Source organism: Thunnus albacares, chromosome 13 (genome assembly GCF_914725855.1).
Source record: "Thunnus albacares chromosome 13, fThuAlb1.1, whole genome shotgun sequence".
Taxonomy (NCBI): Eukaryota; Metazoa; Chordata; class Actinopteri; order Scombriformes; family Scombridae; genus Thunnus; species Thunnus albacares.
In genome coordinates, this window is record NC_058118.1 from 7,735,422 (window position 1) to 7,751,040 (window position 15,619).

The 15,619-nt window shown below is 38.3% G+C and overlaps 1 protein-coding gene across 1 annotated transcript; it reads right to left on the minus strand.

The window, feature by feature from the left end:
* Nucleotides 1-3,830: 3,830 nt before the first annotated feature.
* On the minus strand, nt 3,831-15,257 carry cnih2 (cornichon family AMPA receptor auxiliary protein 2). The gene is made up of 6 exons (XM_044370775.1): nt 15,005-15,257; nt 12,711-12,779; nt 9,443-9,490; nt 6,542-6,654; nt 6,319-6,462; nt 3,831-6,211 (listed from the first exon to the last, which is right to left on the minus strand). Exons 1-6 carry the CDS (start codon nt 15,083-15,085, stop codon nt 6,184-6,186), a joined length of 483 nt encoding a protein of 160 aa, XP_044226710.1. The 5' UTR covers nt 15,086-15,257; the 3' UTR covers nt 3,831-6,183.
* Between the last annotated feature and the right edge of the window lie 362 nt (nt 15,258-15,619).

Genomic DNA, 15,619 nt, shown 5'->3' on the forward strand with positions numbered 1-15,619 from the left:
ATAACCAAAAACTCAAAATTTCTGACTATACAGCTCAGACTCACACTGATCTTTATTGTCTATAAAGTGACAAAATCTTTTCAGAATCAGCTGAATGTGTCTCAGTTTGACAATCAGGTTGTGATGCTATAGAAATCAGAAAAAAAAAAGTTTCTGTTGCTATGCATATTCATAGAAAGTTATACAGATGGTTCAGTGGCCTCACCAGCATTATGATGTGTATATTACAGCAGCCTATCATCAGGAGTAAAATTAGACACCATCATGATCATTACTCTGAGCAAAAGGAGCAGAGCAGAAACCCCAGATATAAAAGCCTCGGGGTCTCATTCATAAAAAATATACTTTGATTTGATCTTAAAAAATTCATTTTGAAATCCATTGTGGGTTGACCTCTCTGGCTGAAAAGACCATTACAGCTGCATGATACTCCTTCTATAAATGAAACTTAAATGTACCTCAGGAATTTGACCGTATATCAACCACAGCAGTCATGGAAAACAGCAGCAAGACGAATAACAACACTGATTTGGTTTTCATTTGAGCAAAACCAACTGTATAGGAAACTGAGACTTGCACATGACTGATAAATAAAATGTCATTATTTTTATTAAAAAGGCCGTTAGTTGAAAATGAACTTAGTATTTAATTAGAGATGAAAGCGATGGATATTTTTAGAAATGAGACAGCAGCTGACAGTCAGAGTTAGTCACGCTCAAGTCTCTGTCTGGACAGATGAGCCGCAGTCCAAATAAAAGCATAAGTGTGAACAAGTTTGACACATTCCTAGACACAAACAGCTACTGTTAAGAAAAAAACTCCCTTTCCTGCTCCTTTTTCATTCTCCTTTTTCATTCTTTTTCAAGGCACAATACAACATCATAATCTGGGAATGACAAAATGGTCTGTCTATAAAACGAACAAAATTGATTTAAGAGTTGATTTGTGAATAACGTGGTTCATTTTTATTTATTTATTTATTTATTTTTGTGACGTGGGAAGTCTATTTATAGAATAATCAAACCAAATTCACCCAGTGTTTGGCAGGAATGTGAATGTGCAGAACAAACAGGTCAAACAACAACTATTTTCTTTTTCCCTTTTCTCCTTTTTCCTTTTTTGAATTTAAATCAATTTTAACTTTTTGTTGTGCTTTTTCTTCTCTGTCACTCTAGTCTCTATTCTGCCAATAAAACTCAACTTGAAACTTTGATTAAATGTTAATTTATCAAGTTCATGGCTTTAATATATGCTCTTATGGTTTCTCTATGCATGTCTGTACAGCCAGAATAATTATGCAACATCCTTGAGTGCTTTGCATAATAATGAATTAGCAAAATGTGTGTCCGTGTGTGTGTGTGTGTGTGTGTGTGCGCGTGTGCATGAATGTGTGTGCATGCACCTATGCGTGTGTGTGTGCTTGCCAATTGTGTATGCCAATCTTGACGTTTCAAGCCCATCAGTTGTAGCCAGTTTCCATGGTAACATCTCTCTGAGAGCACAGACGTAGGAGAGAGGGGAAAGAAGTTGAGACAATTATCACGGTGGAGGGTGCTGAAAAAGGAAGAGCCCGGGATGATGAGTGTGAAACAGCGTGAACCGTGGGATGAGACAGAATGAGAAACAGATGTATGTGTTGCGACTGAGCGAGCATTTGTGTGTGTGGTGTGTGTGTGTGTGTCCATATCCTGGGATAAGCAGGTGTCATGCATAGAGGCACCAGGGTTGTGATTGTCATGACTGCATACATGAAACTGTTATATTTGTGCTGGCTTTAATATTAATAAAAAAATAATGTATTGTGCAAAAAAAAAAGCAGCACTGCCAGGCATGTAAACTGTGGATTCAACTTGAAATGGATTTTTCTGTGTTTTGAGTGAGAGCCTCAGAGTGAGTCAACAGGAATCTCTAATACAATTTTGTTTCCATGGTGACAGCGGGGAATAATATGTCCTTTTCAAACAGAGGGAAAACGCCAGCTTGAGGCCTCGTTGTTGCTCTGATATCTGTCTGAAACATTATTTAAACAAGGGATAACCTGGCAAACCTTACAGACCCTACAAACCAGTCCCTGAGCCAGTTTAGAGACACACTCACTATCCTCTACTGTCTTTCTTTTTTTTTTTCCTGTTGAAATCAGGGAGAAAAAATGTTCCTGGCATACACTTGGTACAGAATTTTAAATGTAATACAGCGGCAGTGATATTTCCATCAGTGATCTCTTGCTGTGGAGATGAGCTCTTTCAACTTAGTTTTGTTATGCAATCTAATAGGCATCCAGCGCACTATAATTTGATATATTAGTATTCTGAAGGTACAGACGTTAATGAAAAGCTATCATCCTTGCCGTGCTGCCTCTCTAGGAGAAGCTCTTTTAACATCAGCGAGGCATTTTCATAGAATTCAGTTATTTTCGTGCCTTTTAAGAGGTTGTGTGAATGTCTCTGAAACCACTTCTAAATGCAGCTGTTTTTTTTTTTTTTTAACAGCTTTCAATGTGGCGGTTTGTCTCCTATTCGTCTAATGCACCACTTAGTATCCTCGCTTATAAATTCCTCTCATCATCCTCAAAGTCATATTTTCCTCCTCTAGTGCATCTCTGTTGCTGGATGAGCATCAGGTCTGCAAAACTACACACAGATGGACAAAATACTGACCTTCAAAAGACAGGAAATAAGAAACTGGGAGATAATCATTTTGGCATTACTGTTTTATTAGAATACATGTGAACTGCTGTTTATGAACTGTACATCATAGTGTAACCTAATAAATATAAAGTAATCCACCAAATTTACTATAGCGTACATTGATGATAAATGTATAAAAGACAGATACAAATAGATATACTTAAATACAATTTTCTAAAATGCTTTGTTCAGAGCAACTACATAATGACATTCAACCGAGCTGTAAGTCTCCTCCTTTCCTCGTGTTCCTGTGCTTTAGCAGTGATTGTCCAGACTCATCACACTCATATTGTTGCTAGAGTTTTGAGGTCTCAGTGTCCTGTGATTACTTTCATGGGGACTACTTTCATTTGGCACAGCATGTACTGTCTCCTGTTCTGTATGTCTTGGTATCAACGCCCACTTAAAGAACACTGACAGACTATTAAAGTTGCTTTAGTCGAGTAAATGTTGTAAAATGTTTGAAATTCAAATCACACAAGCAGTTGGAGTTGCTCCCGCTGACATAAAACAGATTGTGATTGACACAAGAGGTGTGTGTGTGTATGTGTGTGTGTGTGTTCATGAGTGTGTACTGAAGCTCTATCACGAGCTTTTCATAATTGATTGTATTTAAGCAGTGATCAAAAGGGTTTTGTCACATGCGGATGTGGTTCGGCACATTGATACAGAATGATTATTGTAGCAGCTACAATTTAACAATAAAATGCTTTTTAAACTTGAAGATGCTCTGCAATTATGCTATTACGTGACATTTTAATTTATAAGAAAAAAGAAGATTCCTTAAACGTGTAGCATGTCAATACAGATGAAAGAACAAGAATTCTATCTTTTGAAAACATCTTTTTTAAAGTGATGTATGCATCACTTTTTTAAACAGTTTTGGATTGCCAATGAAACAGTTTTTTTAAAGGATAAGTCTGGCCATATTCCATATTTTTCTTATTGTCAACAAATCCCATGAAAAGACCAAAACCAATGTGAATGTGTCCTACTAACAAGTATTGTCTATGTAGCAAAAGCCTGATAGAGCTCCATTGTTGCTCAAAATCTATTGAAAACATGTCAGTGAGCCACATCGTTGCACATGACATGTTCCTTCACTATGATGAACATGAGCAGTGTAGTTTATTTTGAGTCAATCCCACATACCACATGCTGCTGCTGTAAATACTCACTAGCGTATTGTGTATTGTAAATGTGTATTAATCCACTGCTGAAAGTAGTCCTCAAGACTACTTTACTCTTGTTTACTATATTTTTACAGACATCTGCTTAAAACTACATCCCAACTGTTTTATGAACCTACTGAGCCTTTTGTAAAAATGAAACTATGAACTGTTTTTAAAGATTCATGCTTTCAGTAATAGCAAACACGCTTGTGGCCGAGTACCACATACAGGGTAGGGAAGTTGGAAAGTATTGAGAAACAGATCAACATATTATTGGATTTAGTCTTTTCAAGGGATCCGTTGACAATAAGAAAATTATAGAATTAGACCAGTCTTATTCTTTAATCCTGGTATTGGTATTTAATTCAAATCAATATCCATAGTATGGGCTTCCATGTTAAATGTAAGTTTCATATTATGCTAACTTACACAAAACGCATTGCAAAATGATTTAAACAGTACAATAATAAAGACTAAATCTGTGCTCCATATGAAAGTGTCCAGAAGTGATTTTTCCCATTTAAGAATGAGAATGTCAGTATCAGTTCAATATCAGTACTGTTGAATCTTCATGTAAACTCATATTAAGCTGTGAATTTTCATTGTAATTCATTTGACATAATTATAAACTACTTCAGTAGGCTGCAGTATTCAGGACTTACTTAGTAAATATACCAGACATATCATCACCACCATTTTCTACAAGTGGAGCCAGTGACAAACATCACAGTTTGTTTTCAGGCCCCAGAGTTTCTGCTTTCCTCCTGATGTTAAAATCACACATTTGAACCATCACTTATCTACAAATAGATCAAACTCATGAACACATAAAGGCAGCACCAGATGAGCAAAAGGCTGTGCTGTTTACAAGTCTTGGTCATCATAGCAACATTAATGTCTCGTGTCTGTCCCATCTGATACTGTGTGATTGAAGACGTATTGAGATGACTTCACTGTCTTTACACTTCTGAAATAACTGAAACATTGTCATAGAGTCACTATTGTCTCATCTGCCACTCGTGTCCCACTCACTGTTATTACATACACTGAATAACACTGCATCGATATGTCTCATGAATCGTATTACATTGCTAGTTTGCTTGTTTTTAATTGCTTTTTGTACATAAGATTTCTATATTCTACCTCGGATCAGAGAAATGTTGCTGTGCTAAAATGACTATAGTATAGATGCAGATGAGTAAGAGTAAACTTCACTGGAAATAGGAATAAGGCGCTCCCTGCACACTAAAAATTACAACAGAACAAAGTTTTTTTTTTTCTATTTTTTTCAAGAAAAAACATTGTGCCAAAATCAAAAGTGAGACTAAAGACACGGCCTGGCAGCACCTTAGCATGTAGATGAAGATACTGCAGATACTCTCTAACCTCATCACTTTTTTTCACTCCTAATTGACTTTTTGATTTGGCACAATGTTTTTCAGATGTAAACTTTTGGCATTTTATGTCTGAGCATGAAGCTCTTTGGAAAGCATGAACCTAGCATGTAGCATAAAATGCGTCCTTACAGCTATGGACATACTAATTTTGAATGCTCACACATGACAAGCATTGACCCTTGAAGTCAAACTTATGATTAATTCCTTGTTGTTTTTCTTACAGTGTGACTTTGACTTTTGGCAGAGACTGGCGTTGAGGAAATGACGTGTTGGTCTATGCTTCATCTCCATCCCAGTTAAAAGTGTCTGTGCACACACCAGTCTGTTATTTCCCTGCCATACAGTGCTTTTAAGTTCTCCTGTAAAATTTAACCTGCTTCTTACAGTTTTATGTACCTGTAACACAATCAAAAAAGTGGTTTGATATTAGAGGTCTATCATCTTAAATACAATGCCAAAACAATCCTACTTTTAGTACATTTCCAAAGTCATAGAATACAGACGTACTGTTTTGTTTTCCAGCCACTAAGTGTTCGGAGAATCACAGTGAGATGAGCGACTGGATCAGTAAGAGCAGCATGGGATAACTCCAGCCCTTCAGAAATATTGTTAAATCATATAATGGGTCAAAGGCAACACAAACACCAGCTGCGTCCTCTTTCTGTTTCATTTCAATCCTTCAAAACTTTGTCCAGCTGTCCGACAGCCGTATCTGGGATAAAGCGATATAATTGAGTGGAGGCAACACCTTTACATTCACATTATCACTCAGATTGGTCTTCTTGTTTTGTCCCAAAGTTAGACAGTTGAAAACCCAAGCCAGTGATGGGAAGGATACATGGAGAGAGGAAGAGTTGATGTCTCCATTTATTCCTCTGTGTCTTTTTATATATTTCCTTTTTTCCCCCTCTCCAGATCTCCTGTCTGTTAGAAGCTCACCAAGGCATAGACCATACTTCAGCAGGAAATAGACCGTGGCAACAGATGAAAAAACAGAGAAAGAACAGTAAATGTGCTTCTTTTTTTCATACAACACTGAAAGTACTGTGACTTTATACTCACCTGTAGAGATAATAGAAGAAAGAGAGCAGATAAAAGCCCAGCTTACACCAGGACTCCTTCTGACAATAGTTGAGAATGTCAGCGTTCATTACACTGACAGGATCGTACATAACCTCTGACCCGTCGGCTGGCCGGTGGAAAAACCTGAAAAAGCAGAGAAGTTTGGCTCACACACCCAACAGAGGCTTGTCAGACATCTGTTATGGGACCCTGCACACTGTACCTCCACAGATGGTAGAAGAGCAGCGGGATATTTAGGCCAAGTGTGACCCACTCTCCAGCACACATGAACATCAGGCAGAAGAGCCCATGGATAGAGTACTCCGGTACCACCAACTAACCAGAGCAGACACAAGGAATCAGGTTATACAGTAGGTCTGCACATTATTAAGACACAGCAACTGCAACTATTAAGTAATCACACTGCAATAAGTCCTCGGAAAACACTGAAACACTCATGGGTCGCATTTTGTGACATATCTACAACCTACAAAACCAAAATCACACGGCAAGACAAACACTTCCACACAGAGGGTGTTAATGTTGCTCATGGCTCACTGCTGTTACAAGTGCAAATATAGTTTCATATCAACTGGTTCTGAGATGGTCATAGAAGTTGATGTAGTTTGACGTAGCTTGTTAAGGTTGTTGATTGATCAAAGCTTGCCTCCAGACTTCTGAATCGCTCCCCACACCTCAGATTTTTTGTGATTCAGTAACACTTAACTGTAAGTCCCCCTGTGTAGCATTTATAAGTGGCTAATAGACAGTTAATATATGGTTTATAACATACTATAATGTATTTGTTTGCAGATGTAAGTACTGTAATTATAACTATAACTCCTCCTGTGGGCACTCATAACTGATTGCTGGTGAATAAACAGATCATGAATGACAATATAGTAAAAATCTGCTTTAATAATATAAAATATGTCTTTATAGGAGATAGCTGCTAAAAATACTGTACATTATTAAACATAAATGTCCTTATATCTGCTCATAATTACATTATAATGTGTTATAAACTATTTATTATTATGTTTGTATATTTATAGTAAAGTATTACTGGTGATTGTACCAGGTGTTGTTGTAGTGCAATAAACCTACAATAACTGTTTTTTTGGATACTTGGGGGAAGTGGTAACAAGCTGTGAACACAACACTGACATCATCTTTAAAATTGATATGTTGAACTTGTTAGCAAAAAGTTATATATTTACACATCCAGCAGATAGAGAACAACGATATCATTCATTCAGAGTCATGTTTGTATCCCCCTGACAAACGGAAGTCCAATATTCACTCTCTTTTAGCTCTGTTTTGGTCTCCACCAACTCCTGCGGGAAATATCTGGCTCTTAAGCAGCTAAATGCTCCACTATGTTTACCGGCTAGTTGCTAACTTTGTCTTTCATCTGTTTGGTGTTGGGCAGGTAGTGTACAGTGGGTTTCAGAACTTTTTTGCCAAAATCAGCAGCCGACTACAGCTGAAAACTATGCCATGAGAGCACTGAGAGTGAATCAAAATACTAGTTGCAGGCCGACACAATAAGTGGAAAGTTGCTATAAAGCTCCATATAACTGAGGGGAACTAAGAGTCCAGCAATAATTCTCTGATAATTCTCCTTTCGCATACAATTTAGTTATGTGAGTCGTTATTAATGTAATAGTTATGATCAGAGTCACTTTAAAGAGGTCAATTTATGCCCCTTTTCATTTTTGTGGTCTATTTACAAACACATGTTCTTATGGTCAAAAAGCACCTAGTTACAGCTGTACAAGCCAATGATGCAGCCCCTCTCACTCAGTCTGCTCAATGCCCCTCTCTTCTGATTGGCTGACTGTTTTCTGAGTGACGACAGGTAATTGTGAAACACAGAGAACGGAGGAGAGGAAAGTGTGACCATAAATGACAACAAAACATAGTAGAGACTCTCACACTGAGAGTGCACATAAATTAGAAAATTAGCATAAATAAACATATTTTGTCTTTTCCAAGAGGGACGGGGGGTCCTGTGGAGGGGCAGACCACCCCTCCAAGGCAGTGGTAGGGGAAATGCTGAGGGTATATTTGTGACATCACAGCCGTACAGAAGACCAAACAACATTTAAAGACACAGTTTCTGAATATGGGCTGTGTGCATTTCTACGTGGACTGAGTGTTTTGATACTTTCACAGAATTTTTATAGTACCTACACCTGCTTTATAATCAAAAAAGAAATGTAAATCTCCTTTTTTACAATATGTCCTCTTTAAAGAAATAGCAACCGGCATATTTCTTTGTTTAACATGACAACCTGCCAACCAACCAACTGCTCCAAGCAACTGTGTTACCACAGCTTCTGTGTTGACTGACAATATTGTTGATTGGACAGATATGTCACCACTGATTGGTCAGAGCAAAATAACCCTCTTGGCTGCACTGGCATGAACATGATCTCTGAATGAATGAAAATAAAATTATAGTTAAGTCTGATTGTCAGGCTATATTGATCACCTTTCTATTAAATAAATTGATTCAAAAACAGATTTTTCTTCATGCTCCACATTTGTGAGCATAGTCGCACATCTCTACATGTTGTTTCCTTCTGCAGCAGCTAAATGTGACATGATCTTCGCACTACAGCAAAGATATTGAACAAATGCGTATCATCTGACTTCTTCTTCAATGCTTTGGTGATAGAGAGGGTATGTATCAGTGGCACTTAAGTTCCTTGCAGTACACCACTGTGGAAAATAATTAATCAATAAATCAAATTACAAATCAATAACAAACATCAGCAAATCAGTAGCTATAAACAGGTAAAACCACAGTGAGCGTTTTTGCACATAATCAAAATGTCCTCCACAGCATGTCAGATTTCAGGGACACTGAGCTTTCTTGCTGAAAGCCTTTGAATGCGAAATAGAAACACGTATAAAACCTACTTGACAGTGTCAGTGTGCTCCATCGCTGTGTGCCTGCAGAGCAGTGATGGAGGTTTGTGGTGATGGGCTACATGTGAAATGAATCAGTGTGCGTCATGGTCCTCACAATGGTTAGACAGACAAATAGTCATGGTTGTTTGAAGCCCCTCTGCTTTAGTCATCCACCAGCAGCAGGTGAAAAACAACTATTACTCACTCTGCGAAGCAGGTTGCAGATTCTTTCGATATTGAGAATCCTTTCCCTCTGTGAAGTGGACACAAAGAAAGTCTGATTGTCATTTATTCATATTTCCTAATCCTTTTTACTTGCTATGCCTATAAGTAAAAAATAAATCTGAAGGCAGAGGAAATACATGCTTTTAGATTTTAGGCAGTGATATTTGGAGATTTTAAAAATGCACAAAACTGATACTTTCAGATACAGATATTCCTGCTTAAATACATGTTATGGATACTGTAAATGATGCATTTTTAAAACATATTTGATTCTTTCTATCTAACATGTTACACACCTCCACCTCAACCAGTATTATACAGTATTAGCCCAGAAGAATAGACTTAACAGTAATAGCAATGAATGACTGACTAACAGATTTCAGAAGCAGATTTTCTTTTTTTTTATCACACAGTGTGTTGTTTAAAATACCAACAGGACACATTTAACCATAACCTGAGTGAGACTGTACATTAGTATAAAGCAGCAGACACATTTGAAGTAAAAAAAAACCCTCATGTTTGGTATGGCTTTGTCTTCTATACCTAACTGTTTGAGTCTCCTGTGAGCCATTAGAGAAGGCTCAGTAATCAGTTTTAGAAATGAAAGCCATCCATCTATTCTTGCATCCACTATCCAGCAGCTAGTGGCCTCTTATGTTGCTGCTTTATTTGGGTGTCCATTGATTAACTAGCAAGGCAAATGCTGCTGTTTTGCTGCAGTTCATTCACAAAGATCAATTTGTTTCTGTCATCAGGCTAAGAGCAAGAGAGCAAGTAAACAGTACCAATAGTCAGGTAATTAATAGACAGGTTGTTCATTTGTTCATATGCATGTGTTTCCTCTGTATATAAAGAACCCTTACACTCATTTTATGACATACTGAGGGACAAGAGCTTCCAGTATTGAGGCCCCTGGTAGCCTGAACATGGACTTTGCTCTGAATATACAGCGCCCAGCCTCCAAACCAGATGCTGGCTCTCTCCAATCTCACTGTTTTTTTGCAGCTGTTGGTTTGGTCTATGTCATTTTCTCCTTTTTGCTTGTTTTGTGCACCGCATCCTGCTTTAAAATGTAAACGGCACAGTGCTTGAACTGCCTGCCGAGCTACATTACACGGTTTGTAATTGCACATATAAATTGTTTTCCTGCAGTAAATCTGCTTGGATTTTATAGCCTTCAGCCACCCCGAGGTGCCCTAATTTGTGTCAGGTCATCCAATTCACTCTGAATTTTTAACTATTCCAACAAGGGAAACGTGATTGAGAAGACATAAAGGCAGCAGAGACATTTCACAATGTATAAAACAGATAAAAAAGAAAAAAATGCAGGGAACAGTTGTCTAGTATGTAGTTCAATTAAAAAAACAAGAGACCTAATCAAGCAATCATTGTAAAAATGAAGTAGCAGGAAAGAATAAAGTAGTTGATTTCACTGACAGACAGCCTTATGATTACTTATAGCCACTGAAATTAAAGCAGGCTTGAAGTGAAATGAACGTCGAGAGCATGATTTTTATCATTTGTTATTTCAGAGGGAGAGGGCTACAGCTGCCACTTGAGATATTTCTCTTTATGTGGTGATTCACCTTTTAAAAAGCTTTCAAGACAAAATACTCCTACATTTCAGTCACTTTTTGTCAACCAGTCAATCACAGTGTTTCATGCAGCGGCTGTGTGTCTCCCTTTGAGACTTACCTGTGATTAATCTCTTAAACCTGATTTGGAAACACATGTTTATTCTCTTCCATTTTATCCTTCTGTAATTGCTCTCTCATTGACAAATATTTACTGCTTTAGTCTTTTTTTGCAGACAGTGGCGGCTGAATGAATACACATTGCTCTCTGCTAACAGCAGAAATAATTGTTGTTTATTTTCTGGGGCTGTTGCCATGTTAAGTCTTTTTCTGTTTGTGCAGTTTGTTGATTTTGTCTGAGACTGGCAGCATCACATCCAGGCAGAACATGTTATTTCTGAGCACATCTGATGTGTTTGACATCAGTTCAGAATTTAAGTTGATGGCAGCATCTGAACATAGTGTAGCTTGTCATTTATAGATTAAAAAAACAGCTGCACAGTGTAATGCAGTCCAATAGTCTTGATACAAATACTGCTGCTATGAAGCTTGTAATGTTCAAAATCTGTCAGAGAAATGTTAAACCAACTCTCCATCTTTGTCTGAGAGGAAAGAGATAACACTTGAATGTTGAGCATTCACAGAAGTGTTTATCCCAGAGCTACTGTATTCAAATTAATTATATTTTACAGGTGTTGCAGTTATTGTGTCCGCCCCCCTGTAACTGGCGCGCCTACACACTCCCACACTGTTTTCACAGTTTCCTCTCCCACTCCTCATCACTCTCACTTTGCAGTTTAGATGCAGGTCCACATGATCTCTAGAACATCAGCTAACTTGTGAGAAAAAGACACTCACAGCTGCTGTTAACTTGCTAAATGAATAATAGCACACTCTTTAACTCATGACAATGTGTGTATTTTTATATTTATATATATTTATTTTATATTTTCAAAAGACTCATAGAAAATATACATATGTACACAACAGTGCAGGAGAAAGGAAAAAGGAAAAAAATGTGCACTTAATTACTCAATTACTGTTTTCTCTTTTTCTGTTGATGTAAGTGAACAAGTTTATTCTTCTTCTTTCATTGAGGTGACAGTGCAGTATCTCATTGTATAAACAGCAGCTCCATTTGCATCAATCTCTTTAATTGAATGAGCCAACAACGTCTTTGTAGAAGGCTGATTACTTCATTCTGCATACAAATGAGTGTTCAAAGCAAATGCTGCCTGGGCGTTACAGCTGCAATCACCTGGACGCGTAGATTAGTAGGAATTGTTTTCAAAGAAATACAAATATTTGATGTTGGGAATTTAATGGATTGACTAAATATGGTTGAATAAAATATTTAAAAGGTTACATTGCAAAATCATTTACATAAAATGATGCTTGCCTTTTTGATGATTACATGCATTAAATGATACTGTGATTCATTTTAATTTTAAGAAGATGAGAACTTTATAAACAATTTTGACATTGTGTTATACTGACTGATAAATTTAGGGTCACATGTAACATATTTTGGAGTGAAACCCTTAATTTGTCCTCAGTCTTGTTTTTGTGGGTAGATCATTGAATGTTCTTTTTGAAGCTGAAAAGAAGGGATTTCTCTGTGTTCATGTGAGGGTTTGATCATTCTTGAAAGAAATGAAACAGCAGCGTTCTTACCGCTCTGGTGGGATTGCTCTGATCAATGGGGTTTTTGAAGTCTGTGCGAAGCTCATCAAATGCAATGATCTGAAAAATAACAGACATGTGAGTTTGTTTTTATTTAGGTAGCTTGAGAATACCAATGAATGCACATACTGTATATGTAATGTATATAAATTGTGTATTTATGTATGTGTGTGTACATATATGTAAATATATACATCTTGTCACAAGTCTCAGCCTGTTGTACAATACTCATGCTGTAATTTATTTCATGCATCTAATTCTGCTCATTACCTCAATGGGGTGGCAACTCAAAACAGTTTACTGGACACTTGCTACATCCTGTACAGCTGCAGCCACATTGTTCACTTTGCCTGAATGCACATGGTGATTACTATAAATGGTGAAAGTGTACATGTATAATTACTTACAACATCCCTATATACTGTATGTGAGTTCCTGTTGTGTTCATGCCATGTGACATCATGTGGTTTCTCACTATTTAAGAAGCTAAAATGTATCCTCCTCCATCAAATCTCATCCTCTCTAAAATTATTAAGCCTGATCATAAAGTTTACATTAGAAACTGAAACAGAGACACAAAAGGCTGTCAATGAACACATTTTTGGACAATCAGAACTTTTTCAGGCAGTATAAATAAGTGCACATCCAAATTTATGTCTGGGGGAACATGCACGTTTAATAAATCGATGCTTGGTTGAGTTTGTGTTTGAGAGGATATACTGGGGGTGCAATCCATTATTCTGTTCTTGTAAAATCTCATAATTCAGTTTCTTTGGACTTTTTTTTAAGAAAAACATCAAAAAATAGATTCAATTAAGAAAACAATGTCATTGTTCAGATAAAGCATACTGATAGCACTCTAACTGTTCCCTGTGAGGCAAGTGTGAGTGATAATTTTCTCTCAACAGCTCACTGATTGATAGCTCTATAGATACTAATAATTTGTGGTGTAAAGGCCACCTGCTGTGCTTATCATCAGCTTTTAAATAGCAAAGCCTCACTTTGGAGGCTCGTTGAAAATCAATAAAAAGCAGACGTTATTTGCAGATAAGTGAGCATCAGTATGTGATGATAACATGAAAACAGAATGTGTTGGAAATAGAAACAGCCCTGGTGGTAATTTCCCCACACGAGTCTACACGGCTCTCCTCGTCTTCTTTCACACTTCATCTCTGTTGTAAACAGATGCAGTTTCCATGGCGACATGGTGAGCCCCTCAGTGGGCTCCATGGTTACTAAAGCAGTGAACAAACGATCTGATTGGTGGAGAGCCACATAGAATTGGGGTGCTCTGCCCGTGGGTAGGCAGACTGGGGGAAGGGGTGAGCAAAATCATAGTTTAATAAGCATTTCAATCACACGGTGACGGAGTGCTGAGCCAGACACCTGCTTCTCCCCGTCTCTTTCACACACAGACACGCTAACTGACTCATATGCAGTCTCACCCACTTAGTCAATTGGTACGTTAGTCATTTCAAGTCTTATATTCATAATGATGTGTTGTGTATTCCACATTATTCCTGCCTCCATGTATCGAATGTTAAAGGTGAGAGATAAAAGCTTTGGTGTTTGTTGAGTCTCCACTTGTGTAACCAGCAAACCGAGTGCACCGGTCTCCAGCGATATCTGTGCAAATTCCACCCAAAATGCCGCAGGCAGACAGATTCACAACAGTCTGGCGGTGAGATTTATGATCATTGTGTTTTGCCGCCTCCCTGTACTCATTACAGTACATGCAGTTTGCTGAGGCCTGAACACTTTGGTTGAGGAACTGTTTATTGTCAGTACTCTTTCATGTGGAGGGATGGAGCCAGCTGCCTTTTTGTTGAATGTGTGGTCAGAAGAGCTTCAGTTAATTATACCAGCGATAAACCACCTGGTCACTTAAAGTCACTGTGTGGAAATAAATGAAAAAACACATAAATTTAGACTCAACACCCTGTGTGTTCAGGTTTATGCATCTCCTCCAACACTCATTACGTCTTCACAGTTAGGTGTTTGAAATGAAAGTGATAAATAAAAAGTGGCTGGCTTTTAAGAGGAAATTTGAAGTGTCAGACAGTCACATATATGTTCTTTAGCTAAGATATACAGTGAGATTCAACTGACACATTTACATGTGTGAACGCCTCTAGAGGACCTGAACCAGGTGTGTGTGCTGTGTTCCTGTCAGTGTTGTGTAGGTGGACGTGTTTGTCTGCCCGTGTGGGACGTTTGCAGGCCCTACGTGTGCCCATTTTAGTTTCAGTGTGTGCCATGGCTCCAGTGTGCACAGTGCGACTCACCTGCCATATGACGAAGAAGATGAGAGCGGCGCACAGCACCAAGGTGAGCATGTAGCAGAAGGCCGCAAAGGTGAACGCCATGGCTGTGCCAGCCAGCCTGACGACGATATGGGTCGAGAGAGAGAAAGGGAACTTTCCCCTGCTCTCTACCTCTCTCTGGCTATTGCTCCTTCTCCCTCCTTCTTGGAGGTTATCGTCTTTTTTCTCTCAGGTCCCCCACCCCCCCCTCCCCTCGATGACAGCTGAGTCTGTATCGTCCAGGTAGGCAAAGCACTCAGTAGTAACAATCAATAATAATCAGCTTGAGCTGTGCTTCCACTCATGCTCGTCTTTGTCTCTTTTTGTACGCCTGACAGCAAGACGACCCGACGACCCCTCCTTCGCTCTGATTTAGGAAGCACTTATACTGTATATCTGTTCACAGCCACAGTTGGCCTGATGCTCCTCTTTTCAGTCTCTGATAGGCAAAATGTCTGTCTCCTCCTCCTTCCTGTAGTTTAGACGGAGCCTACACATTATTTTTTTCTCCTCACAGCAGCGCAAACCACAAAGTGTCTGACTGACACGCTGACAGCAGAAGCACAGGATTCCTGTCGATACTAAGCACAGCTTAAA

Coding starts and splice junctions, on each gene's coding strand:
- cnih2 (XM_044370775.1), bottom strand. CDS start 15,085: ATGGCGTTCACCTTTGCGGCCTTCTGCTACATGCTCACCTTGGTGCTG. Junction 6,463..6,541: donor CTCTTCTACCATCTGTGGAG/GTACAGTGTGCA, acceptor CTGCTTTTTCAG/GTTTTTCCACCGGCCAGCCG. Junction 6,212..6,318: donor TTCTTCTATTATCTCTACAG/GTGAGTATAAAG, acceptor TTCCTGCTGAAG/TATGGTCTATGCCTTGGTGA.